Genomic DNA, 26,931 nt, shown 5'->3' with positions numbered 1-26,931 from the left:
GAAAGTCACATGTTTTCAAGTACAGAAAGAAACGACTGGTGCCAGTAAGTGCAAGATGAGTAATCGGAATCTCATGCTAGTTTAAGTGCTTGTCATGGATTGAAGTGTAACCTTTGGGAGGAGTGCGAGCAGCTCAGGCTGTTGTGGTGTCCTGAGAACTAATGAGCACCTTCCAACAGGTAGATAGGAGTGTGCATGTTCAGCAAAACAAAACCAGTAGCATGCACTCCACTGTGATTACGGCAGTCTGGCTGCACCAACAATTACATTCGCAATGATAAATGTGAACGGTGTTAAAGTTTGTTGTCAGAAATTCAATCAAGAATTTCCCAAAAATGTCCATTAAAAATACTAAACTTTTAAATCAACTTAAATATAATCCCCATTTGTGACTGAAAATAGCACAAAGGCAACATTTCAAAATGCAGAAACATTTGGCTGATACCAGTAACGTGTTTTTAACTCCTCTGTGTTCGTCGCCCGTCTTTTAACGACGCTCCGGAAGCGTTTGAGGAGAAAAAGGCACGCGTCACGCTGCTGTATCTGTACGGAATGTTGAATTCAACAAGGTCTTCCCTGTGGGATTCTACTTGGCAGCATTGTGATGGTCCCTCTCCTCTTTAGCCAGGAGGACAGGACACCCATGATTTCCAAAAATGATTTACATTTAAAGAGTTAAATGTTGAAATAAGATGATTAAAATAAAAAAATAAGGGACATCCTGGATCCGTTTTTCACTTGTCTTTTTTTTTTTTTTTTATGTATTAAAGAAGTATTGGATCGGGACTCGGTATCGGTTCAAAATCAAATGACTTGGGGTAAAAAAAAAAACTGATCGGGACATCCCTAATAAGAACTGTAAAAGAATATCTGTCCCAGTTTGACCCTGAAGGACTGAGACAGCAGGTCTCAGTTCCTGGTCGTCCTGATCCGGGTCATTAGGGATCGTGTATCGCCCAGCGTTTTACTTGTTTGTCCACCAGTTGTCTCGGCGTCGGCGGCTGCAGCTGTGTCCTTTCTTTGCTTGGTGAAACCAGAGAGGACTGGTCCGGCTGGTCCCGGTTCCACCTACACAGACACAAAGTCAGCAGCCACACAAGCCAGCGGAGAACCGCAAGCTTCTTCTGTCGCCGACAGTTTAGAGAGGCATTTATCTAGAAGACACAGATTCACCCGACAGCTGGTGTCATAAACCGGCCCAGAGGCAGCTGCTGTTTCTTTACCACAAAGGAAGAAGGCCAGACACATCAGCGTGTCCTAAACTCGTTTCTAGGGATTTACTTTAGCTTATTCTTTTTAACGTTCCCTGTAGAAACATACAGCGGAGGACAGCAGTGGGCTTAAAGTTGCATTTTGTCCACACATTTTAATCTGAACTGAAGACAGTTAAATCTGGTCTTTGTCTCCTCCTGTCCTGCCGGAAGGTGCAGCACTGACGGACATGGCTGCGTCACCGTGCTGCAACAGAGCGATCCTATTGGCTGTGGCCTCCTGTTTACTGCCTTGCATCGCATCCTCCCTCAACCTGGAGGATCCCAACGTCTGCAGCCACTGGGAGAGGTCAGTCATCCTTTTTAGGGGTCAATACTATAACACATAGGTTCAGACCGGTTAATTGCTGCTCGTCATAATGACATGTTGCTGAACCGCCATGCTGACCAGAGGGAGGGAACTTTGGATTACCCCTCTTCTGTTGCCACCATGACACAGTGGATAAAGAGACATAGGAATACTTGCATATATGCAGCGGGTGAAATACAAAGTCATGCAGTAGCTGTGTTTGACAGAAGGTTCTGGTAGCGAGAGAGGAGGGAGCTGCTCCGAGTAGGAAACCAAAAACATGCAGCATCTGTCCTCAAAGCTGCAAACTCTGACGGGGTAGAGGATTCTAAACTGGCCATCGTTTTTAGGAAACGCCTACAGAGACCCTCTATGTCACGGCTTTTGTCTCGTCCCCCTTTGATTCTTACTTCCAGCAACGCGTCAACATCCTCATCAAACGTCCAGCACTCTTTTATGTTCCACGCTTGGTGCAACCTTATCCTCCTCTTCTTGGACAGCCGGAATGAAGGGGCTTTGGTCTTTTGGTCTGTTTTGAGTCCAGGCTTGACTGAATTAATCGTTCAGCATAAGCCCTTAGTCTAGTCTTTAGGGGCTGTTGGATAAATTGCTTACCGGTACTTATTTTCAATTTTAAAGGGAGCCAGTGCAGAGAAGCTAAGTTACGAAAATGCTATGCAAATACAAATATGAAGTTTACCTTTTCACTATAATATTATACTGTAAAAACATAGTGGTCATTACCATAAATGGTCATAGCATACACAGTTAAAAGAAATACATCAGCCAAAGCATATAGCACATTAAATTAGCTTAAACTGAATTAGCGTAAATGAACTTTAAAAATAAATTTGAAATTGAAAAAAAAAATTGCATTTAAGTTTAAAAGTCCTATGGAGGTTTTTTGTCAATGATATTGGAGTTAGTGTTGAATGTTATTAGTTTTGTCATGTCTCTCACGGAAAACAAAAAAGGCAACATTTCCAAGCCTTCTAGCATAAATCAGAATACCGGATCAGAACAAAACAAAATATATTTTGTATCAACATCTAACTCTGAAAATAACCTCAGGCTGCAGCCCTCCTTGAAGTGAAACATGTCTGCCTGTGATCAGAGCAGTTCACGAGGTTGTCATAAGTTCCCACCAAAGTCTTTTTGAATTTCCTGAGACAAAGTCAGTCTTTATACAACACCAGCTAATGGAGGCCGTGGAACTGCCGGGCCACAGTGGAGGTGGAGGTGAGAGTGGAAGCCCTGTAGTGGTCCTGATGACTCTGTCTTGCTGTCCTTTCAGTTACTCGGTAACGGTCCAGGAGTCCTACGCCCACCCCTTTGACCAGATTTACTACACCAGCTGCTCCGACATCCTCAACTGGTTTAAGTGTACCCAACACAGGTGAGGACCACATATACCAGCGGGTGTGTGTGTGTGTGTGTGTCTCATTGCGCTTCATAGCTCGTTCTTGCCGTGTCTGTTTCCCAAGACAGTTGACAGTGTAAAATCTGAAACTAAAAGCAACCCTGCAGGCAAGAACGTGTGACGTTTTCAAAATATTTCCATTTTCAGGGCCCAAAAGGCCGAAAACACACAGAAAAAGCACTGATTAAAAAAATCTAAACTCTTTACGTTATGCTCCGCATGTTGATGGGATGCAATGAGCACATACTAAAGGAACTGTGTGTCTGAATCTACTTGAAATGTCTGACCTCAGGGTGAGCTACCGGACCGCATACCGCAGAGGAGAGAAGACAATGTACCGGAGAAAGTCCCAGTGCTGTCCAGGCTTCCACCAGAACGGAGAAACCTGTGCTCGTGAGCAACAAATAACACACACACACACACACACACACGGATCAAACACGAGACCTTCTGATTGGTGGTGACCAACCTACTCCTCGTCAACATTAATCGCATGCTTGATCAGAATCTACCTCAAAGGTTGAAGATTGATCCTGTGGTCCTATCATCAGACTTGAAGGCCTATTTATTTGGTATTCGGATAAGAGAGCAGCAGTCTTGTGGTGAGTGGCCTCAGATTGGAAGGGAATGTCAAAGTAGAACGAGAATCATTTTGTCCAGCACCGCTGTATGTCCGTGTCTGGCACCGGAGTCCTTTGCCAACACATTTGGACTCTGTGTGAGACGTAAATGCAGCTGGTCCTCACTTACCGGCGGAGTTACATTCTGAAGACCCTGTCGCTGAAGGATTTCGGAGTTAAACGAAACCCCCGTTGACGAAGCGCTGGCGACGCTTCCGGTTTATATCCCGCCTCTTGCCCGTAGAAAAGCCCGTGACCTGGAAGGCGGATAAAGCGTACATGAAAATGAACGAGTGAGTAAAAAAAAAAACTCAGCTGCAGTGCATTCCGCTTGTCGCAACAGCGATTTCTTATCGTAAAACACATACTTTTTAATGTCAGAAAGCCCGTCATAACTCTGAGCCGTCGTTAAGAGAGGACCAGCTGTGTTATAATCTCATTCAGAATTTGATGCAGCAACATGCTTGTGAAGTTGGGACAGAGTTATGGTTCCCTCTGTGTTCGTCCCCTCGTCTTTTAAAAACATCCTGGAAGTGAACTATGAAGAGCCGAGGAGAACGGCTGCCGTCATTTTCCAATGGGAAGCATTCGTCTTCTCTTTTTTGCCATCAAATAAGGCTCCGTTCTTTGGAGGCTGTTATCGCCCAATCAAATTCAAGTAGCCGCCAGTGATGACAGAGAGAGACTTACACGTGTCTGCTTCATGCAGAGTTAGAGTTGAGCGCAGAAAAAACATCTTCAAGGCTGAGAACCAGACCAGAAACAGTCTCCGTACCTCTGGTCACATGCATGAAGTAGGTTGTTGCATCTTCTCACATTAGTAAAGATGGAGACTGCTCTAACACGCGCTGTGATAATTACTAGCCTGGGGAGTTTAGGAAGGAGTTTATTTTGGTGATACAAGGCTCTGTTGTGTGAGCCTCATCACATGCTGCTCGATGGGAGGAGACGCATCCGGACGGAGGTCAAAGTCAAACTGCGTTAACAATGAATTTGGTACATGATACCAACGGCATTTTGTTTGGGGCGGCAGTACCCCAGGCAACGACTTGGCTAATCCGAAATCTGGGTCGCGGGATCTACTGGAGCCAGATCACGACAAAGTTACTTTACAGGGGTAGCAGACAGAAGCCAACTTGTCCCGCAAGAGCAAGAACTTTGGAGACAGAGGCAAGGAAAAACTTCCCTTTAACAGGCAGAAACCTTGAACGGAACCTAAGACTCACAGTGGATGCACATCTGCATGGACCAGTTGGGTTGAGAGAGAGAGAAACAGAGAGACAATGACAGACATGCGAGGATCAATATGTTTCTTCAGACCGGTACGAGAGGTAGAATTCGCCATTAAAGCCATCAGCACAATCAACGATCTAATCTTTGGTGTTTTAATTCGTCTCTGGTTTCCAGCTTGGCTCCTCTGGTATGCATGTTTGTGTGAACGGGACGATGCTGGCTGGTGGAAAGCTTTGATTGATCAGCCTCGGGAGGTGATCTGTGAAGACAGACGTGCTAAAACCAACCAGAGCTTCGAGCTTTTGGCCTCGTATGGTTACCGGGCTTCCCATCTGATCCCCATCTCCCTTTGGTTCATTGCAGCTCATTGTGCAGAGCGCTGCGTTCACGGCCAGTGCACGGCCCCCAACACCTGCCACTGTGAGCCGGGCTGGGGGGGCTCCAACTGCTCCAGTGGTGAGTCCTCCAGCTGCTGCTGTCCATGAGAAGCCGTCTCTTTGTGTGTGTGTGTGAGAGACTTGTCTTTGAACGCACACACAACTCACAAAAACAGACGGCGGTGTCGTCTTACCGACAAATGTCCCCGTCCAGCACAAACACGACAGTCACCAAAAGACACACACCAATCTGGAAATGGTCCAGAAATGATCCAGATTTACAAATCAGTCTGCGTATGTCTGGACTGGAATCAATGTAAAAATATATCGATGAGTAAAATCATCCTGCTGCAGCTCAAACCAAATATTCAAATTCAGTGTTTGTTTCTTTTATTTTTTAGCGGGTCCAGTTGATTTTTCTGCATAGACACTGGCATGGGAGACAAATCTTCATTCTGGCCAGAAAGATGGAGAGTCTTTATTATTTTATTTATAATATAAATTGTGTGTAAGCCGGGCTGAGCCGGTCTGCGCTGGTTTCGAGATAGACGAAGACTCATGCTGCCTGCACTTGCTGCCTCAGGCACACATATTTGCTGTGTCCCGGTGTCATCAGCCTTTCATGCATTTTAGGGTTTGTTGTTCACCATCACAGTGTCGTTTCATGATTCGTTTTGCTGGGGGGGTTGCATGGTGATCGCCGATGTTTTTCATTATCGTTCTAACGTCACCCACCTCCCGGCACACAATCTAAATCCCAATATGTGTAACTCTGACCCGCCGTCTAACTCTTTTGTTTGGATTAATGCAGGTATTTGGTTACTTCTATCGTTTATTTCCTATTAGGGTTGTAGTCTAATCCATCTTCTGTAAACGATTATGGTCGTCTCATCTTCAGCCACTACAAATACAGGAACCTTGAACCTTAAAATTACATTGATAATTGTTACATACTTTGAGTGATCTTTTACTTAGTAGTAGTAGTAGTAGAAGTACTCAATCACATAGGACACTGATTGGACATCACATCATACTCACATTAGATTGAAAAATACATCTAAACTACGACTAATATTCATAAAAATGATTAACAAACTGAATAAAATGATAAATAATCTAAATAACTGGCACATGTTGACAGCAATAACAATAACAGAAACAGCCATTTTCTAACACGACCACATTTTGAGGGGGAACTAGAAAGTCAAAGCAGTAAACTTGGTCTGATGGAGATGGATCGGAACCGCTCAGAAACAGCTGAATGACATAAATAGTCCAGCGTGTCCAAGAATGCAGAAACAAGCAAACTGGAAGGTCAAAACAGCTGTATGCATGCACACAGGGCTGCTTTACACACTCTAAACAGGGGTCTCAAACCACCGGGCCGCGGCCCGGTACCAGTCCATGAGGCATTTGTTACCGGGCCGCACAGCAAGAATAAATAATTGATATAATTTCCATTGTATCGATTATTAGAGTTTGACACGTGTTTTATTTTGAAAATCTAACCCTGACATGATATTCAACCTTCAAAACTGCTTCAACACATGGAGATATGGAGATTGTAAAAAGAAAACCTTCGATATTGGTATTGGACAATCGATTATCTATTTGCATGCCTTGTACATGTTACAATAAAGCTGGCTTTTAATTAAAAGATGAAAAGCTGCTGATATTGTTGGTCATGTCTGGCAGATACAATCTGTGGAGGAAGCTGAAAATGTCAAAACATTGTTTCCTATTTTGGATGAATTTGGACAAAATGTTCTTTAGTTTTACTGGGAACGAGTACGGTATCTCTCAGTAAAACACGCGGATGCTCTAATCATCTTCTGTCTTCTAGCAGAGACTCTGATTTTACAGGTCAGTGAGCCCTGACAAAATATCAGGATCAATATCGGGGCCAAGAACAGAAAGTGGAGGAAGGCTGGGTTCAGGGGGGGGGGCATGAATAATTGCGTGGTCGGAAATGACCTGGGGCGCTGTGGCGTGTGATTTAAAACACATCATAACAACACATGATGTTCGGGATGCTAGGGATGCTCGGCCTTTTCATGGTTTGGACCACACAAATATTCTTCGGCCTTTTGCTTACAGCCTACAGGTGATCAGACACGCCAGTAATGTGACTGATCCAGCCCACAAATAAAAGAGTTATTTAAATAATTAAAATGGAAGCAATAAGGGAAATGGATATGGTCTATCGATACAATAATACTATAATTCCTTCCTGGCCCGAGCTCGTAACTCAAGTCATTAATTTGGTTTGTTGTATTTTTAACTGATTTTTAATCCATAAATTGGGGTTTAATGTTAAAATGTAATACTCTTTCCTGACCTCATTCTGGATCAGATCCAGAAGACGTTTTTCATGATAGTTCATATCGGACCCCGTTATGGCTGTGATTTATGGTGCGTGAATTGAATGCATATTTTACTAGATATGTTTGTTTTTTTTAAAAGCCTCCATTATAAGTAAATGGGAAAATCCAGCTTTGTTTGTATCCGGCTCGCTCTCAAAACGTAACAGGATCTAAGTTAGACAAAGACACATCTTCAGATTTGTTTTCATCGAGAATTAGATTCGCTCCTTTGAGTCACACATGGAGATATATCATATATCACTATGATGTAATCAGGCTTATTTTAACATTATGTAAAGGATTTCTGCTGAATGTTCCCCAAGTAGTAGCTTAATAATATAATAAATAACACAACTCAGAATGTGCTAGTTAGACCCAGGAGGAGGCTCGGTGATGATTCAGAGGTCCTTGGAACCCCTTAGTGAAGAAGACATGCTGAGGAAGTGAGTGAGATTGTTCCATTGTGTGAATGCACTAGAGCTCTCACTGTGAATCCGTCTGTTCCCACGAGTCCACCATGCCCGGTCCACTGGATCAACTCCTAACACATGGAAAACATCCCAATCCCTCCCCAGAATGGGCGATTAGCGCCAGCTCCCAACAGCTGGTCGCTCATGTTGCCCATTTATATTTAACTCGTTCATTTCCTGATAATATTTCTCCTGTTCTGAGGTTTGAAGAAGCTGGTTCACAATTTTCTGATACTCTGTACTATGACCTAGACCCCAATTTGACCCACCCCAGATCGGCATAGTTTTTTTTCCCCCAGCCACTCTTTTTGGACCAATAAAGGAGAATGTTTGGTCCTTTGGCCTCGGGGTCTAAGAGTTCAGCCCATCTTTAATCTAGGTCAGGTTTCACAAATGTACCATGAATCCAGAGGGGCATACATGAGCATCTTAGTATGTCTAATTCGCTGGTCCTTTTAACCCCCCGCCCCCTCAGTCCTCAGGCAGGGGACATGAACCATTACTCTGTACGCCTTAAAGCAGTTCTGACTTTAAACAGAACAGCATGCTGGGAAGGTAACCTCCACCTGAGTGTGTCACCATGTTATATATGGAGGGGGCGTGGCCTGTCCACCCAGTCCCAAAAAAGCATTTTGCAGGATTCAATCAAATGTTACACACGCTTTGCAGTGGATCCGAAGATGTGCATCCCATAATTGTTTCATCAGTTTGCTTATGTTATTCTCATTTTACTCTACGCTGCTGCCCCCCTGCTGTGACGGAGGTCATTGCTCCTCCACACCAGCACTAACAGAGTCGTCAGAATGTCAAAAGGTTCGCTGGCGTTTATCTGTCTGACTGACTGTTGGCCACATAACTCAAAAAATTACAGACGAATCTTGGTACTCGATTACATTTAGAAGAAGTTTCCTGGATTCTGGATCACTTAAAAAAAAAAATGTTAGCATTGCAGTAAATGGAGCTTCAAAATTTGCTCCTCAATGTGTCGGTTGATTATTGACCGATGTTCATGGAGTTTGACACAGTCATGTAATAAATATGTTGTTCCTTCTTCCTCCCCACAGCTTGTGACAGTACCCACTGGGGGTCCCACTGCAGCAGCAGATGTCAGTGCCAGAACGGAGCGTTGTGCAACCCAATCACCGGCGCCTGTATCTGCTCTCCCGGATTCAGAGGCTGGCGCTGCGAGACCCGCTGTGAAACGGGCGCCTATGGCAACGGATGCCAGCAGACATGCCAATGCCATAATGGAGCCACATGCCATCATGTGACGGGAGAATGCAACTGCTCGCCAGGATACAGCGGCGTCTTGTAATTTATACACAATCATATCCTAATTGTACCATTTCAATATTTTATTTGGGAGATTAACTTCTGCTTTAATTTCAGGCTTATTGGTCATGAGTTGCACCTACGTGTAACATGAAATAAGAAATATCTCAGTGTTAAGAACTGTATTTGTTAATAATGTGATGAATGCAAGCAGATCATAACCGCAGCCTGCGTTCTGTTCCCGGCAGCTGTGAAGAGACGTGTCCTCCAGGTAAACATGGGCAGCAGTGTGAGGAGAGGTGTCCATGTCAGAACGGAGGAGTCTGTCACCACGTGACGGGGACGTGCTCCTGTCCAGCTGGATGGACGGTACAACTCTTTGACCATCTGAGTGACACGAGTTAACATTTGCTTATAAATACTGAAGATATATCAGACGTGCTAACAGAAAGGAGGATCATTAAGATGGCGAACACCAGCGCGTCTCACCCCGGGTGGAGCAGCACCAGAGGGGGGGCTTTTCATACTGAGATTCTGTCAGGAAATATAATAAACTCTGCCGCATCAGCTTCATCATCCGATGTGTGTGTGTGTGTGTGCTTTGTCTTTGCACGCAGGGTGAAGTGTGCGGCCAGCCATGCCCAGAGGGAAGATTTGGACAGAGCTGTCTCCAGGAATGTCAGTGTCACAACAATGGCTTCTGCGTGTCGTCCACTGGACAGTGTCGCTGCAGCCCGGGATACACAGGAGAACGGTGAAAACGCCTTTATATTTTCATTTTCATTTTATTTTTACACATTTTTAAAGCATTTAAAACCCGTAAAACCCCGCAAAACAGCAACAATACGAGATATATACATACTTATATTGAATATTTATGAAAACCGAGGGTAGAGCGAGGGATCACTGCACGACCTTTCATTCCAAATTGTTCTGAACTCCACACCAAGGTGACACTCACCTGAAATAACTTCAGCACTGCCACTCCAACCAGGTTGGGCGGGAGCAAGTAGTCACATTTTTTGGACATGCCTTCCCATTCACTTGATTGATCACTATTACTGTCTCCGGCTGTGAACAGGTGCCAGCATGAATGTCCACTTGGGACGTTTGGCGCCGACTGTGCAAAGACATGTCTCTGTAAGAACAACGGCAAATGCCTCCACACTACTGGGATGTGTCTGTGTGAGCCGGGACACACTGGGGACACATGCGACGTCCGACTGTGTCCTGAAGGACACTACGGCCTGCAGTGTGTCGGGAAGTGTCCATGCTATGTCCAGAATACACACAGGTATGCTGGAATAGTAAGACAACGAAAGAAGTGTTTCATGTATTGTTTTGTGTATCCTCCTGAGACCTCATTCTGGATCTGATCCAGAATGCATTTTTCATGACGGTTCATATCGGACCATCCGTCGACGGTGGACGTTCGGTAAGGTCGGTGCAGCTGGTGCTTCACAAGCAGCTGCTCCTCCTCCTCCTCAGTGGGAGCACTGTGTCACGTCGGCCCAGTTGTGATGCGCATCATAATCCTGCTCACATGGAATGAAGAATATCGATTCACCATTTTGAATGCCGCGTATTTGTGCGCTGCTATAAAAGCCTCCGTTAGAGCTTTACAACCAGCAGTTACCGCTAGATGGACGGCTTTTTGCTGTTGGATCAGACCTATTCAATATTAAAGTGTGTCTTCGACCAGGAAGGGAAAACCTCTACCTGTTGTTTATAATATAGGAGCACCTTTACCTGATAACAGTACAGGTACTGAGTTACCACATGGAGAAGCTGGAGCAGACCTGCAGTATGACTGGATACACTAAGGTTTTTTAAACTCTGCTTTGTGGCTCTCTTCACCGCCAGCTGCCATCCAATGACAGGGGAGTGTACCTGCCAGCCAGGATGGTCTGGCCTCTACTGCAATAACACCTGCACCCCGGGCTTTTATGGGAAGTCCTGCCAGCAGGTGTGTCGGTGCCAGAACGGCGCCGATTGCCACAGCATGACCGGGGAGTGTGTCTGTGCTCCAGGCTTCCTGGTAAACCCAATGTAACTTTAAGCCTTAAATAGGCACGCACAATGTTGACTGATGAGGCTTAGTCGCTATGTGTGGGAAAAAACGACAACAATAACGACAATCCGTGGATGCGAGCGGTTGCTCCAGCTTACCTTTCCAGTCTCCATGCTAACCAAAGCTAGCCAGCTCCAACTGTGCAGCTCCGACTGATGATGATGGTGATGGTGATGTGATCTACTCTCGGTTCTAACCATCTCCAGGGTCCCAGCTGTTTGGTCCCCTGTCCAGCAGGAACACATGGAGTCAAGTGCTCCTCCAGATGTACCTGTAGGAACGGCGCTCAGTGTTCATCTGTGGATGGATCCTGCACCTGTAAACCAGGTGAGCTGAGGAGGGGAGGAGGAGGGGAGGAGGAGGGGAAAGAGGAGGAGGCAGCACAGTGGTGGTGTTTCTGCTTATTTACAGGTGGAATTAAATCAAGTCATAACCAATGATAGAAATGTTATATCAGTAAAAAATGAAGAGAACTTGTTTAATTTAGTGTCAGAGGAGTCGCTCTGGGACGAGACCACATATTCAGGAAGTCCATAGACAATGACAGTGAGACTGGAACTGGAACCAGACTAGAACTGGTCTGCATCCTGGCAACTGAACGGCCAACTGGTGGAGCTTGAGTAACGGGGGGGGGGGGGTGCAGGAACACCAGTGATGACCGGAGCAGCTAGAGACCCGTGGGTCGCGTGCTGCCTGGAAACAAAAGCCCCGCTGACAGCAGGGACAGGTGTTTACGGGACCCTAACTGGGAACAAGGGACGGGTGTTGGTGGGGCTGTCAACGAAAAAACAAGAACAGCTGCAGGCCAGTCCACTGAAAGGATCCAGCAACCAAGCAGACCCTGCCCCTGGGCTAAACTTGATATTATTTATGACACTGGACGCTGGTTCGGTTTCTAATTGTGATTGAATCTCATTGGCCTTGTTTAATCAGGGTGGTACGGGCTGGACTGCTCCATCTACTGCCCCAGTGGAACCTGGGGTCTGGGCTGCAACCTCACCTGTACGTGCAGCAACGGCGGTGGATGCAACGCATCCGACGGCCGCTGCACCTGCGCTCCAGGTTGGAGAGGAGACAGGTGTGAACTGCGCTGCCAGGTGAGGATATGGATGCTTGAGGGCAGGTTATAACCACTGTTATGTCTGTCCATCAAAATATATGAACCACACACACACATCATCTCTCTGATGGTGCTGTCTGTCCTCAGGACGGTACCTATGGTCTGGACTGTAAAGAGCGATGCGACTGCAGCCACGCTGACGGATGCCACCACGCTACTGGCCACTGCAACTGTCTGACTGGTTGGACTGGTAAGAGCTCATCCTAATGTCTTTGTTTTTTTAGAAATCTCTCTCAGCAAAGGGGGAAAAGGAAAAAGCTGTGCAGAGTGAAGGCTTTCGCCCCCCCCCCCTGTGGCCACAGTTACAATTTTGGTGAAGTACTTTATGTCATGAAAGAAAGTAATTCGCAGCAGGATTACTGGGAAAAACTGCTGGATGGATCTTGATGAAAACAAAATCTGACAATGGGTCTTGATCTAACTTAGATCCCAATAAATTTTGAAAGCGATCCAGGTACTTTGTCTGGATCCAAAAAAGAAACAAAAATAGGAAATTTAATTTTAACATTAAAACCCCATTTATGGATTAACAAAATCAGTTTGAAATACACATCCTCAACTATGATTCACTTTTACTTTTCATGGTTGGTGTATAAAGATACCAAGAACAATTTAGAACCTTGATAATGATCTGGATCACCATGTGGACGGTGTAGATCCAATTAGGAGGGGAATGAGCAGCTTGGAGGAGCTTTGTGCTCGCTGAGTGATTTTCTAGTTTGTAAATGAGTCAATTCAGTGCGCGTGTGTGCGTGTGTGTGTGTGTGTGTGTGTGTGTGTGTGTGTGTGTGCAGGCATGCATTGTGACAGTGTCTGTGCTGAAGGACATTGGGGTCCAAACTGCTCCCTCTCCTGTAACTGTAAGAATGGCGCCTCCTGCTCTCCAGATGAAGGCTCCTGTGAGTGTGCTCCAGGATACAGAGGCTCCACCTGTCAGAGGAGTAAGTCCTGCATCAGCACCACCTGCTGCGTACCAGCTGCGTACGCGCTGCGTACCTGCTAAGTACCTGCTGCGTACCTCCTGTGAACATTCTGAATGTTTCTTTCCTGTTTGCTGAAGTCTGCTCTCCAGGATACTTTGGACATCGCTGCAGTCAGGCCTGTCCTCAGTGTGTTCACAGTAATGGACCATGTCACCACATGACAGGACAGTGTGACTGTCTGCCCGGCTTCAGGGGGGCGCTGTGTAACGAGGGTGAGTTACCCCACATGATGTGTTCAGAAAATCATTCTCACTTTATCCTCATGATTCATGCAGTAATACGACACGCTAAATACAAGCCAAGGCTTACTTCTATCATCGTTTATCACGCATTCATTTAATTTAGTAACTCGTAAATATGTACACACGAAGGACCCCATGATGCTCCGATGAAGCCAATGGAAAGTGCTTCACAGTTCGCTCCACATAGTTCCTGCCCAGGTGACTTCGCTTTGGGCCGAGGTCAGCAGGTGAAACCGACTAACACTCATCTTGTCTGCAGTGTGTCCCAGCGGGCTCTTTGGGAAGAGCTGTGCAGGAAGCTGCAGCTGCACCAACAATGGAACCTGCAACCCCATCGATGGCTCCTGCCAGTGCTACCCAGGATGGATCGGCAGCGACTGCTCCCAGCGTCAGTTTAATTGTTTGCACATTCTATGTTCGTTACACTGACAGCTGCTAAATGACGTTTTGTGGGAGGGCTCATGATCACTTAAGTTGGCTAGTGATGACCCAGCGGTCATGTTTGGTTGTCTCTGTGTTGCAGCATGCCCACCTGGTCAGTGGGGGCCCAACTGCATCCACACCTGTAACTGTCACAATGGAGCCTACTGCAGCGCTTATGATGGAGAATGCAGGTGCTCCCCCGGATGGACGGGCCTTTACTGCACACAGCGTGGGTCAGACACACAAACACACACACACACAGCAGGCTCACACACTGACCTCTGACATCTTGACGTGTCTCCTGATAGGCTGTCCTTTAGGCTTCTTTGGGAAGGACTGTTCTCAGATCTGTCCATGCAGGAATGGAGCGGACTGTGAGCACATCTCTGGACAGTGCACGTGTCGCACCGGCTTCATGGGCCGGCACTGTGGGCAAAGTACGCTCCTTCCTCCCTTCCTTCCTTCATTTGTTCCTTCCTTATTTTCTTTCTATGTTCCTTGTTTCTTCCTTTCCTTCCTTCCTTCCTACCTTCCATGTTTTTTGCATTTCGGCCAGTTGATGAGTAGCTGTCCATTTCATTGTTTGGATTATTGTTTTCCATGTAAAGGAGATTTTAATAGATGTTAATGAAGGGTCCTAGCAGCTCACCGGAGGACTGACAGAATGCCATTTACTAATAATGCCATATCATTTCCGGGCGGTGTTGATGTGAAAGGTTCCGTCCAGATGACTCCTGTTTTTTTTTTTTCCAGAATGCCCTCCGAGGTCGTATGGTTATGGCTGCCGCCAGGTCTGTGACTGCATCAATAACTCCACGTGTGATCACATGACTGGAACATGCTACTGCAGTCCAGGCTGGAAGGGAACTCGCTGTGACCAAAGTGAGGGTGGATGGTGACGTCATCAGCGTAGTTTTTGTCTCCTTTAGGTTTAAAACAGAGACTCGGTCTGTCTCTGCTACGACGCCTCCTTTATTGATCCATGTGAATGAATAATAGCAGCAACATCAGAATCCTAGCATAATAAATGTAGACTTTCCTGCAGAACTAATGTCATACCGTGATGACTTACATGATGCAGCACAGCTCAGACGCACCAACGTTCGTTCCTAATGACTTTTACAGTTATTGTCCCACTAATGCATCTCCTGATTGCTCAATACATTTCAGGAATGCATATATTATTACAAAAAATAGCCAATTATCTGTTATTACTGCAGACCCAACAGTCACTTATAACTAGATTAAAGCTCAAATCGGTACTCCTTATGCCGTCTGCAAAGATCCTCCCACCCCTGAAGCTGAACCAGTTAGAGGCAGGTTGACAATCATTCTCACATCACCCCGCGCTCACCTGGTCAAACATGGTACGCTTCTGTGTGGGCGGGGCTCTGGAGACTGGAGGCGGTCCTCAGTCTTACTGACTGTAGCTCCACTTTACGGTGATTTAAGGACACCTGTACAGAATCTAAGCCTTTCGACCGGGGATGAAAACAGACCCAGACTAGATGCTGGGAGACAAAACACCCACACAAGTTACAACCTGTTCACCCTGATGCTGAAATACCTGCTTCACCATCAGACCACAGATCATAAACTCCGCCTCCTCCACCACACCTTAGTTTGTAGAGATTGTATTTGCAGCATGGGAGTCTTTTTCATGACTTGTTGTATCATGAAAAATATGTGAAATAATTTTCACATAGCTTGTTCTTAGAGAGAAAACTCTTTGGTTATCCAATCAGAGTCTTCCTTTCAGAGTAATGATTATTGAGGTCTAACAAACGACTGCTGTCTTTTAATCCCGTTTATTTCCGACTCCTTCTCTTTGCAGTGCTGGGCACCATCAGCACTTTGACCAGTGCAACCATGCAGATGGACTCCTACCAGATTGGCTCCATCACAGGAATCATCGTTCTGGTTTGTCTGGGGGTCTTTATCCTCCTCCTCTTCGTCATTTACAGGAATAAGCCGAGGAGCAAAGACACCAGCATGCCAGCGGTGACCTATAGTCCTGCTATAAGGGACCCTGCAGATTACAGCATCACAGGTAGATTGCAGTTCTACAATTGTGATAACCTGTCAATAGAGCTGAAGCATAATCAGTTATATTCCATAAATAAAGGAGTAAACACAATGTTCAAACCATTTTTTAATTAACATATTCAGACCGCATCAGTGGAGCTGGTGGAGCTGAGTTGCATGCCGTAGAGAAGCTTCCTGAGAATCTAAAATCTCCTCATTTACCACTGATTTTATCAAACGTTTGCATTCTTTACATTTGACTCAACATTGGAAGCATCCAAGCCACAAGAAAGGTCGTTGGTTGTATACTGAGAACAAACATATAACCTGAAACGGGAAATCAACAACACAAGAAGCACCACGCTTAGTCTGTTTCCTGTCAGGCTGGAATGCTTTAGGTGTCACACAGTGGAATCAGAAATTCTAGTTAGAGTTTCTGTCATTTTGTCATTTTTCAGATTCTCAGCCAAGAACCAGCGAGGGCCACCACAGCAATTATTTCTCCAATCCCAGCTACCACACCTTGACCCAGTGCAGCGCGAGCTCATGTGGAAAGGTAAGAATAGGGATTCTAGACGTAGCTAAATAGAAGACCCAGTAATGGATTTAGTAAATGAATTTTTACCTCCGCCAAGGAGGTTCTGTTTTTGACAGCGTTTGTCTGTTTGTTAGCAGGATTACGGAATAACTGCTTAATGGATCTTGATGAAAAGAAATCTGAAGATGGTCTAACTTAGATCCCATTAAATTTTGAGAGTGATCCGGATTCCCATTTGGATACAAAACAATCCATATGCATTCAATTCACTCACCAGAGATCAACTCTGATTCACTTTGACTTTTCACGGTTGGTGTGTAAAGATACCAAGAACAATCTCGAACCTTTTGATGATGATCTGGATCACCATGTGGACGGTGTAGAATAGATCCAGTTAGGAGGGGAACGAGCTGCTTGGAGGAGGTTGGTGCTGTCCGAATGCTTTTCTAGTTTAAAAAGTGTTTTTCCCTGAACTGTTTTTAGGCAAAGAGCAGCCAGCTGTTGATGAACCTGAATAATGTGGATCATAGAAAAAGGACATCCCCAGCTGATCACACTGGTACACTGCCTAGAGACTGGAAACAGCGGGACTGTTTCAATGAACTCGGTAAGGCATGGAACAAAATCATCAGTTTGCAGTAAACGGCCCACGATGACGTCACGGCTTGTTGGTGGAGTTGTGCTGTTATCTGAGAACGGTTGACTGGAATTTTGATTTTTTGCAATCCCACATTTTCTATTTACTGAAAAAGTTTAAAAATAATAATAATAAAACAAATTTCCAATCTTGCCCTCAGACGTTCTTATAATTTTTAATTCCACCATGCTCAGTCTTCCTTATATAAATGTCCCTTCATACCAGGAGCTTGTGGAGTTGACAGGAGATGCACTGGAACGTCTTTAGCATTCCATAAATAAATGCCCTGCTGCTCAGCTCAATGCCGTGTTCCCTGCCTTACCCAGATCTGGTGGATGGCACACGCTACCATTCCAGCTCCTGTTCCCTCAACAGCTCTGAAAACCCTTACGCGACCATAAAGGACCCCCCTCAGCTGACGGCCAAGAACACGGAGTGTGGCTACGTGGAGATGAAATCACCGGCCAGACGGGATTCTCCGTATGCCGAGATCAACAGCAGCCTGACCAATAATCCCAACGTCTACGAAGTCGGTGAGGAGCTTCAGGCAACCTTCAGCCCGGGGTCACGCCCTCCGTCTGCTTTATAATAATACCATTTCTGCACGTCCTATGATATTTCAGAGCCGGCAGTTGCAACCATCCAGTCAGTAGAAGACGCCAGCAGCCATGGACAGTTAGACCAAGATCTGTACGATCTTCCAAAGAACAGCCACATCCCCTCCCACTATGACCTCCTGCCAGCCAGAGAAAGCCCGTCCTCAGACCATCCGGAGCTGGACGCTGAATAGCTGCTTCAGGACGTCGTATCGCTGTCAGTCTCTAAAGTTTAACGTTTCTTTCCAATCCTTTAAGTCTGTCACCCCAGCACTGGAAGCTCCAGCAGCAAGCACAGACACACAACATACGTTCCCTCATGATGTTATACCTGCTAGTGAGCACAGCTATAAATCATTCCACACATTGCGAAGGTCAGATCACACAGAAATAGTTCCCTTCATTTGTGTTGATATATGGAATATTTATTTTGTTATGCATGAAGAAGAACAACAACGCTTTATTGTCGTATGCATATCAACACATCAGTGCGCGCGCACACACACACACACACACACACGAAATGTCGTTGAATGGAGTGTCATTAAAAGCATGATTTGAAGTTGCTGCAAGTTTGAGACGGGGCAAAGCATGCAGCATGGTTACGCTATTTGACACTACATGGCAGCAAATGAAGGAAGCCATTGTTGTTCAGGAAGCGCTGGAAGCTCTATTCCACACCGGAACCCACAATCGGAAATGTGAAGTTCTCTGGAAGTCAGTTTTCACTGTGTTTCAGGAAAACACTTTAAATGAGCAAAAACAAAGCCGAGCGTTTCGACTGTCTTACATTATGTTGTTAATGTTTATAGGCGTGCCCCATCAACCATTGTCCGAACTAATATCATGCCTCGTGCTACTTTGGACACTGAGAAACATTCCTAAACTGTTGGTTTATTTAACGGTATTTGCACATTTTTATGAAATAGCGACCATCCCGGGTCTTTGCTTGTGAATGAGTCTGTGCAGGGACAACGTTACACACATTGTCTTTGTGCTGTTTTCTAATTCATTGTCAAAAAGATTCAGAAATGATTCCACTTGTTTCAGCAGTGTTTTACAAAGCTTCCATCAGGGTCCACATTGGGACTAGAACCGAGCATCATCTCATTGATCCAGTCATCAATAACACCTCACAGGTTTTCTCCTGTGTATTACTGTACATAATTGTACTGGAACAATTCACATTATGTCAATAATTATAATTTTTCATGTATTATAGAAAAATTAAAACTCATTTGAGAAAAAAACAAACATTTGAATAACTTTATTTTTCTATTTTGTATATTCTGCATTCTGAAAACAATCTTAAGCTATTCTGAGTCTATTTTAAATGATGTTTTTTATAATGTATAGCTTGACCTGTTCTGTTGCCAAAATGTTTGCATCACACCAGGTCTGAAATTGAAGATAGAAGTAAATGTGGCAGCAGCGACAAAATCAAAATCATCTTTGATTGTTTGTTTCTCTGTTTATTTAGAAGAAGCCTTTATACACAGCTTGCCACTGAACATTTATTACCCTTTAAGTTTACTATGATTTAGCCTCTACCATTTTGGTATTCTGTCTATTGTGCATTTTATTTTATTTTTGGGTTTGTTTTTCATTACTGTTCTATGTGAACGCTTTTGATTAAAATGACACAATATGATGAAATATTTTGGTGTCTTGTAGAGTTTGTGAGCATCGGCAGCTTTTTCACCGTCGCTAAATGTGATCTTTGAACACTTTAATCTCTATAGCTCAGGGATGCATTTGTGCCGGTGCTTGAACAAATGTCCTTCCACTAAAGGTCCGTATTTAGCGACAACAGAAGACGTGCCAAAAGACTCCAGTGGTGTTAAATCTCAGAGGGTGGTTCACAAAATCGTACGTTTTCTATGAGATCTTTGGTAGTTAATGAAATAATGAAACAACAAGGCCATAACTTCCAATCATTAGTTATTCTTCATCTAATTTTACGAGGAATGATTGGACCATGACTAATGAATCATTTTTGAACTTTATTGAACTATTATAACTTCATTATAATAAATGCTAAATGGCTTCCAAGTAGTCCGCATCACATTTCCTAGCCCAGGTCCGCTTTTATAGGTAAACTCATGTACTTCCCTTCTTTCCATTCAGAACCATGTCGTAGTTGATGTGTATTTTTTAACTGATTTTTGAATCCATAAATGTAGTTTTCAATGTTCAAATTGTATATTTATTTTCCTGACCTCATTCTGGATCAGATCCAGATTTCTCTTTTCATCATTGTGAATATTGGGTAAGGAAAATGGGAAAATAACCCTGCTCATAAGTGAATAAATATTATTACATGCTTTGAAATGGTCTGGGGGAAACAAATACGTCACATATATGTTAGTGTGTGTGCGCGTGCGTGTGTGTGTTGTAGACACCAGGGAGGGAATGGGCGAGAGGCTCCCCCGTTCCGCTCCCCCATCGCCCCCCTGCCGCCACCGCAGACCCACCATGGAGAAATCTACCCACAGCTAACCTTTAGGTTCGGTTCGGTTCGGTTCGTGGGTTCTGTTCGTTTCTACCGGATGCTGTGAGCGGATCACAGAAGAAAAACACAACGACCGAACGAACCGACTGTTTACCAACACACTCAGGTTAGTTAGCTAATGTTAGCATTAGCATCGGCTAGCGTTGCCATTCGAGCGATAACGTGACACGAGTAACCCGTGGGGATTGTAGTGCTTTCCGCGTAAATGGACGGCTGTAAAGTGTCGTTGGTTCTGGATGAATGTTCGACCGAAGAACCGGGAGCAGTCGAGCGGTGTGAACGTCGTACTGGCCGCATAGCTCGTTAGCTCAGATGCTACTCCGCTAGCGTAGCTCATAGCAACCCAATGCTATCTCCGCTAGCCTAGCTCATAGCAACCCAATGCTATCCCCGCTAGCGTAGCTCCTAGCAACCCACGGTCTCTGTAAAGACAACTAAACTAAATAAAAACAAGCTTGTTGTTGTTGAACATTAATGACATGTTTTTGATTAATGCATTGTTGTCTGCTTGTTATAATAAGATGTATCTGGTAAACCTTGGGGCTAGTAGCTCGACCGGTGAGCAGGGTTAGGGTTAGCTGCCCGACGCGACAGAAACTGATGCCTTCCTTTTAATCAGAGAACCAAACAGCATTTAATCAACGAATTAAGGCAAAACATAAATAAATCTGAACTCAGTGCATGTTTAATGCTTCAGTTCAATACAACGCCACCGTTAGGAATGGCAGCGTCACTCCAGCACTGGTTAGTAGCTGGTTAGTAGCTGGTTAGTAGCTGGTTAGTAGTCTCTCCTCTTATGAAGGTGTTTCCAGGATATTTATTGTTGCCATCCGATGATCTTATTGCAAAGGAATAAAAACAATGTGCCTAATTTCAGATCCGTGTCTTTCCTGATGGAGACACGGCTTGTCATGTCCTGAAAGCGGACGTTTTACATTTATTGAGTCGGGTTTGGTATCATGTGGATTTTTTAGAAGTTCTGTTTCTGGATGTCTCTTGATTTATTTGAGGGAAACAACAAAATACAGAGTTCCTCATTTCAGCTGCATTTGAAGTTCTGACATAAATGTGGATTCTCTGGTCCAGGGCTGAGCAGACTGAGCCGGACTTTTAAATGAACAGTTCTTTGTGCAGCGGCGGCGACACGTATTCAGCCGTTACACGTGAACATGAAGATGCGAAGGCTAGCGTGGCTGAGACAGTAAAGCATCGAAGGTTGGTGGTTCAATCCCCGCACGCCTTCACGTGGAAGAACATTAAGCTGCACCCGGTGATTGTGATGGTGCCCCCCCACCCCCTCGTACGAATGTTCGGGTGAATGCTGCTGTAAGTGGTCAGTCAGCTGATTGTAGAAGTTTACTCCGCTGTCCTCATCCTGCTTCTGCCGTTTCAGGACTCTGTAAGGATGCCTGAGGTTCGGGAGCTTTCTGAAGCTTTGCCTGAGATGCCCATGGACCCCATCACTGGCGTTGGGGTCGTCGCCTCCAGGAACAGGGCGCCCACTGGATACGATGTGGTAAATCACCGGCCACGAGACACGATGCTGAAACTGTCCGTGCGTGGCAGACGAGCTGGTCTCAGAGGTTAAACGTATCTGTGTGGTGGCAGAATTTAACTTTAAAGTATTTCTCTTTACTTGTATGGGTTTTATTGGTATCCTTTGACACCATGTTACCTCTCACACAATGTTCTCTGAATTATTGTTTGCTAAACATTCCCCTTCCCCCGTCTCCTCAAACCTTGAGAGCAGGTTTTGTCTCTCGTGGAATATAAATGTTTTTTTTTAAATCTTTGCCCTGAACTAACCTCACCCCCCCCCCCCCCCCCCTTTATGCTGGGATCTGGCGTACATGAGTTCATACTAAATCCATGTACTGTTTATATCGGCGTACGGCATTCATCAGGGCGTTCTCTTCCCACCGCCGTGCAACGTAAATTTCCCAGAGTAAGAACATTCCTCCCCGCGGACAGCGTGGAGCAGCTGGCATTCATGACCCCTCTTTCATTTGCTTCCAGGTTTCCACGACGACAGACGGTTTGGATGCCGACCTGTGGAAAGACGGCCTTTTCAAATCCAAGGTGACCCGCTACCTCTGTTTCACCAGGGTCTTCTCTAAGGAAAATGTAAGTCGATTCCTCCTGCCTCCGGGCCGAAGGCTCGGACGCTCACCTTTATGTGAACTGAAGGCTGAACTTGGCAGCTTTCCAGAATCAATATCACGAAACACATTAATGTTTGATCCTCGATTTATCAGTGTTTTTGGTTAACTTTACGGCCCCGCTGTCGTCCATGTCGATCTTTACAGAGCCATTTAGGCAACGTCCTGGTGGACATGAAGCTGATCGACATAAAGGACACGCTGCCGGTGGGGTTCATTCCCATCCAAGAGACGGTTGACACTCGTAAGTTACCACGGCGACCAGGCCGACGCCGGTAGCATCGCCGTCCTCAAACCACGTCCGCCGTGTCCCGGCCTCGTCCCTCTCTGCTCCGTCCCACAGAGGAGCAGGCCTTCAGGAAGAGGCGACTGTGCATCAAGTTTATCCCGCGGGACTCGACTGAGGCGGCCATTTGTGACATCCGAATCCTGGGACGCTCCAAACAGGCGCCCCCCCAGTACACCTTCATAGGGTGAGCGGCTTGACAAACATGATGGCACGTTAGTTGCAGCCGGAGAATGCTGACTCGATTATGGGTGATCCATTGGTTGTTTGGGCTGTCGGTGAAGTTAAAGATTAGTCACGTTGCAGCGACAGGCGTGGAGCTTCGTGCCGAACCTCCACCGTTTCTTATCGACAGAGAACTCAACAACATGGGGATCTGGTACCGCATGGGGAACGTTCCCCGGGCCGAAGACGCCACGCAGACTCCAACCGCCAACGACGTCCAGAACGTCAACTCCCCCTCCAGCGCCGGCCCGTTCCCGGCACCTCCCATGACTAAGTATGCCTTTAACGATACGTCTGTGTACGTGTGAGATTAAACGTCTAATCTGTGTTAATTTACGAGCATTCCCTCGCCGGGCCTGAAGGAAGGAGGAGCTGCTTTTATCAAAAGGACCTGGTCCCTGTCCTGAGATGGAAGAAGGAAGGACGGATACCCTGTCTGTTTGAATTGTTAATGTACAGCAAAATGCTGATCACTTTGAATACATGCCTGAAATACAGAAGCAGACCTGCGTACCGGTACTCCTGTGGCGTACCAGTACTCCTGTGGCGTATTTCGTACGCGTTTCAACCTAAAACACACGTGCAGGAAGGGATGCGCGGACGGCGTGTCCGTCCTCAGCTCAACTCACCAGATCATTCCTTCTTTTGTCCAAAGGCATATTTCCATGACGCTCCCGGCCAGCTTCAGAGGGAAGAACTCCACCCGGCCGGACTACGAGCACCAGAACTCCAACCTGTATGCCATCTCAGGTCAGCAGCAGTGTGCGTGTCTGTGTGTGTCTGTGTGTGTCTGTGTGTGTCGGCCTGAAACGCTAGACGCTACCCTCCAGCTGGAGAGAAACTCGTATCGGCCAGTTATCATAATGTTATCTCCATATTCCTTCATTTGGTGAAACGTGATTTTACATGGAGGCGGAGTAATGTATGGATTAAACAGAAAATATATCCCCGAGATATGATATACTAGCCTAGCTGCTGTTGTTGGTGGTAGCGCCCCCTGCTGGCCTCCAGATGCCTGCGTTGTGCAGCATTTACTCTGAAATCGCTCTCTCCACTTTTGGCGCCCTGAACTTGAGCGTTTGACACCGGAGGACAGTCTTTGTAGCGAAGGTTCTGGGTTTCGACCCGCGTTGACGTCAGCCCGAGCCGTCGAAGACGTGTTTTCGTTGCTGCTATTGAAGACGCACTTTGATGCATCGTTCCTTTGAACTGTTGTCTTTCAGCGATGGACGGCGTGCCGTTCGCCATCTCTGACAAGTTCGCATGCGCCTCCCCCAACGTAAGTGTCCTGAATGGAACCGAAGGCTGATCCGGTGGCGTTGGCCCTCCAAGAGCGGCGCTGTCCAGTACATATAATAGAACCCGTGTTCACTGCTGTCCGTTTCAGCTGCAGCAGGTGGATCTCATGGGCATCACGATCAAGTCCCTGACTGAGATCGAGAAGGAGGTGAGTGGAGTCGTTCCCTCGTGTCACTGTCGTTCGCCCGCTCTTCAGAAATGGCTCCGACGGTGATTTCTTTTTCCATAATTCACAGTAATTCTCTTTCTCTCCTGCCGCCAGTACGACTACAGCTTCCGCACAGAGCACAGCGCCGCCGCCCGCCTCCCTCCGAGTCCGACCCGGACCTCCCTGAGCTCCGAGGCCTGAGGAGAGCCCTCTCTGCGGACGGAAGCGGGAGAGACGTGCACCTCCTGAAAACCCTGTCACGGTGATCTGTCCTGAGAACAACCAATCAAAAAGACTGTGGGCGTGGATTAAACCGCTACGTGGCGATGGGAATCCTGATGAGAAAGAATCGGCCGCTGTGTGTGTGTGTGACAGAGCTAAAGGAAATGTCACCCATGTGACACAAAGAACTCCTCCTCATCCGACGGATTCCCAAATTCGAGCAAAGGATTCTCTTTCTGAACGGATCCTGCGTTTGCTCTTTGGTCTGAGAGCAGCCTTCATCCGTCCCGGACCTCCTGGTCATGGCAACGCCCGCCGCTGTACCACGAGACTGCATCATCCTGTGTGATGAAGATGCAAAAGGAACAAATGTCACGTGACTTGCTTTTCCAGCGTACACAAAGGGAGCGATGCTCGTTGTTCTCCGCACGTTTACTGGCGTGTCTCTCGGTGCACTTTGTGTTTAGTATTCGTGTTGTGTTTCCTGTTTTGCCACAGATATTCTATGAACCACTCCTTGACCGTCGGGATCAACTTTAACTTTACTTCTTATAGTGTAAAGGTTCTGCTGAGGTGACTGTCCATCGATGTGAAACTGAATCTGCTATTTCTAGGGCTGGAATCACTTTGTTTTATTATTGGTAGATCAGAGATGTGTTCTGGTCCAGACTTGGGTCTTTGATCAGAACTCTGATCTTTCTAAAGTCACACTCGTACTATTTTTATTTTTATTTTTTTCAATTGGCAACCGCCAACAGAGGTCATGTGCGTAACTAGGGTTCTATGAATTCTATCCAACTTTGATTTGTTCTTTCTGTTTTTTGGGGGGGCTGGTTTTGGTTCAGGTACTGTTGGTACTACAGGTTGGTACAGACACAAGGAGTATTCAGGTTTTTAACCAGCTCTACGTTCCTGGAAAAGGTTCCAGATTCTAGTCTGTTTATGGAACTACCAACATGCTATAAGAATGTCATTCAGCTAGTTTGAGCTCAGAACCACTGTTGCATTCAGTGCTAAGGAATCCGGCGAGACTTTGGGTCTTTGTTGGCTTCATGGCGCGGGGGTAGCTTGAAGGCGCTGCCATGGAAACAGTAGTCGGACAACAGCCCGTGGAGATGTTCTGGGTGAATGGAGGAGGTGTCTTCTGATCGGAGGGACGGGCCTGTGACGTAAAGTTACTCTAGGGGGGGGGGGGGGGGGGGTAAAATGTGGTCTGCCTCATCACCGCTCTGTCATGGGTGTGAAAAGAATGTCCTGTTTCATATTATAGGTCATATATTCATGGGTTATTTCCTTTCAGTTCTGTTAGTCTATTTTATTGATCTCAGTGCTGAGGCTGCTTTTAAAGACTAACATTTCCGTTGCACTGCCGCCGCGTTCGAGGGCGATCGGGTCAGCAGGCGTGTCCGTGTGCGTGCGGCGGCGTGAACACGCCGTGCTCCGTGGACGTGCATCGTCCTCGGTTGTGGTGCGTTCCTCCAGCCAGTATTGCTGAAGCATTTCACTATTAAATAACAAATGGCCTGTTTTAATACGTCTGTCTGTTCCACGTGCATGCTGGGTAACCGCGTCAGAAAAGTACGACTGAGTTTTGTGGGTTGGGTTTCATCAGAAGTAAAGATTTTTCTTACAGATGACTAGTTGAATTTGTATTATGTATTAGGATGTTTTATTAAACTGTGATGAACATCAGTTTATTGTGAGGGATTTTTTTTTTTTTTTAAATCAATGCTGGCTCTCTTAGTTAGTCGATATTTAGCAAAGATAAATTCTCATTTGTATATTTTTGTAACGATTTTCTTTTCTTTGCGTCTCTGAAACAGAATTATTCTGTATCTGATTTCTATAGATTAGTTCCTGAGTCCAGCAGGTGTCTGGAGAAACACAGCGCCCTCTAGTGGCGCGATATTCAGCATGAGACTGCATTATTGATTATTAACACACGCCATTAGGGGGTTAAGTCACGTGGTTGCTGCAACCTTCAAACCTCGGAAAAATTGTGGTTTGAAGAGGACAAAGTATCTCGTCTATAAGAGACTCCGCCGTCCTCCAGCTTCCTCCTCCTCCTCCTCCTCCTCCTCTTCATCCTCGACCGGTCGTCCCGCCTCCGTCACACCGTTCACCGGCAGG

At 45.9% G+C, this 26,931-nt stretch overlaps 2 protein-coding genes and 1 long non-coding RNA gene across 5 annotated transcripts; 2 read left to right on the top strand and 1 right to left on the bottom strand.

Annotated features, from left to right (window-relative positions):
• Positions 1-780: 780 nt before the first annotated feature.
• On the bottom strand, positions 781-3,516 carry LOC137908891 (uncharacterized). The gene is made up of 3 exons (XR_011105970.1): positions 3,493-3,516; positions 3,268-3,365; positions 781-1,068 (listed from the first exon to the last, which is right to left on the bottom strand). It is a non-coding gene; the product is annotated as an uncharacterized lncRNA (long non-coding RNA).
• megf10 (multiple EGF-like-domains 10) lies at positions 1,442-18,144 on the top strand. Of its 2 annotated transcripts, XM_068753314.1 has the most exons (23): positions 1,442-1,560; positions 2,855-2,956; positions 3,273-3,373; positions 5,197-5,289; positions 9,108-9,354; positions 9,564-9,684; positions 9,933-10,069; positions 10,397-10,609; positions 11,179-11,353; positions 11,593-11,713; positions 12,320-12,483; positions 12,594-12,696; positions 13,301-13,447; positions 13,567-13,701; positions 13,991-14,119; positions 14,255-14,383; positions 14,463-14,591; positions 14,908-15,042; positions 15,983-16,204; positions 16,638-16,735; positions 17,201-17,324; positions 17,681-17,887; positions 17,978-18,144. In XM_068753314.1, the coding sequence occupies exons 1-23, from the start codon at positions 1,442-1,444 to the stop codon at positions 18,142-18,144; spliced, it is 3,318 nt and encodes a 1,105-aa protein (XP_068609415.1). The 2 variants fall into 2 exon arrangements, with proteins under 2 accessions (XP_068609415.1, XP_068609416.1); XM_068753315.1 differs by lacking the exons at positions 16,638-16,735; positions 17,201-17,324 and adding an exon at positions 17,580-17,613 and having other exon boundaries at positions 1,526-1,560; positions 14,908-15,036; positions 15,989-16,204; positions 17,652-17,887.
• A 2,264-nt stretch (positions 18,145-20,408) lies between these two features.
• On the top strand, positions 20,409-26,487 carry mvb12ba (multivesicular body subunit 12Ba). Of its 2 annotated transcripts, XM_068753316.1 has the most exons (10): positions 20,409-20,568; positions 21,856-21,978; positions 22,479-22,586; positions 22,769-22,865; positions 22,965-23,094; positions 23,263-23,406; positions 23,788-23,882; positions 24,356-24,411; positions 24,520-24,579; positions 24,694-26,487. In XM_068753316.1, the coding sequence occupies exons 2-10, from the start codon at positions 21,868-21,870 to the stop codon at positions 24,778-24,780; spliced, it is 888 nt and encodes a 295-aa protein (XP_068609417.1). In that variant the 5' UTR covers positions 20,409-20,568; positions 21,856-21,867; the 3' UTR covers positions 24,781-26,487. The 2 variants fall into 2 exon arrangements, with proteins under 2 accessions (XP_068609417.1, XP_068609418.1); XM_068753317.1 differs by lacking the exon at positions 20,409-20,568 and having other exon boundaries at positions 21,816-21,978.
• The last annotated feature ends 444 nt before the right edge of the window (positions 26,488-26,931 follow it).

Source organism: Brachionichthys hirsutus, chromosome 19 (genome assembly GCF_040956055.1).
Source record: "Brachionichthys hirsutus isolate HB-005 chromosome 19, CSIRO-AGI_Bhir_v1, whole genome shotgun sequence".
NCBI lineage: Eukaryota > Metazoa > Chordata > Actinopteri > Lophiiformes > Brachionichthyidae > Brachionichthys > Brachionichthys hirsutus.
This window is presented reverse-complemented; position numbering and strand designations above follow the sequence as displayed.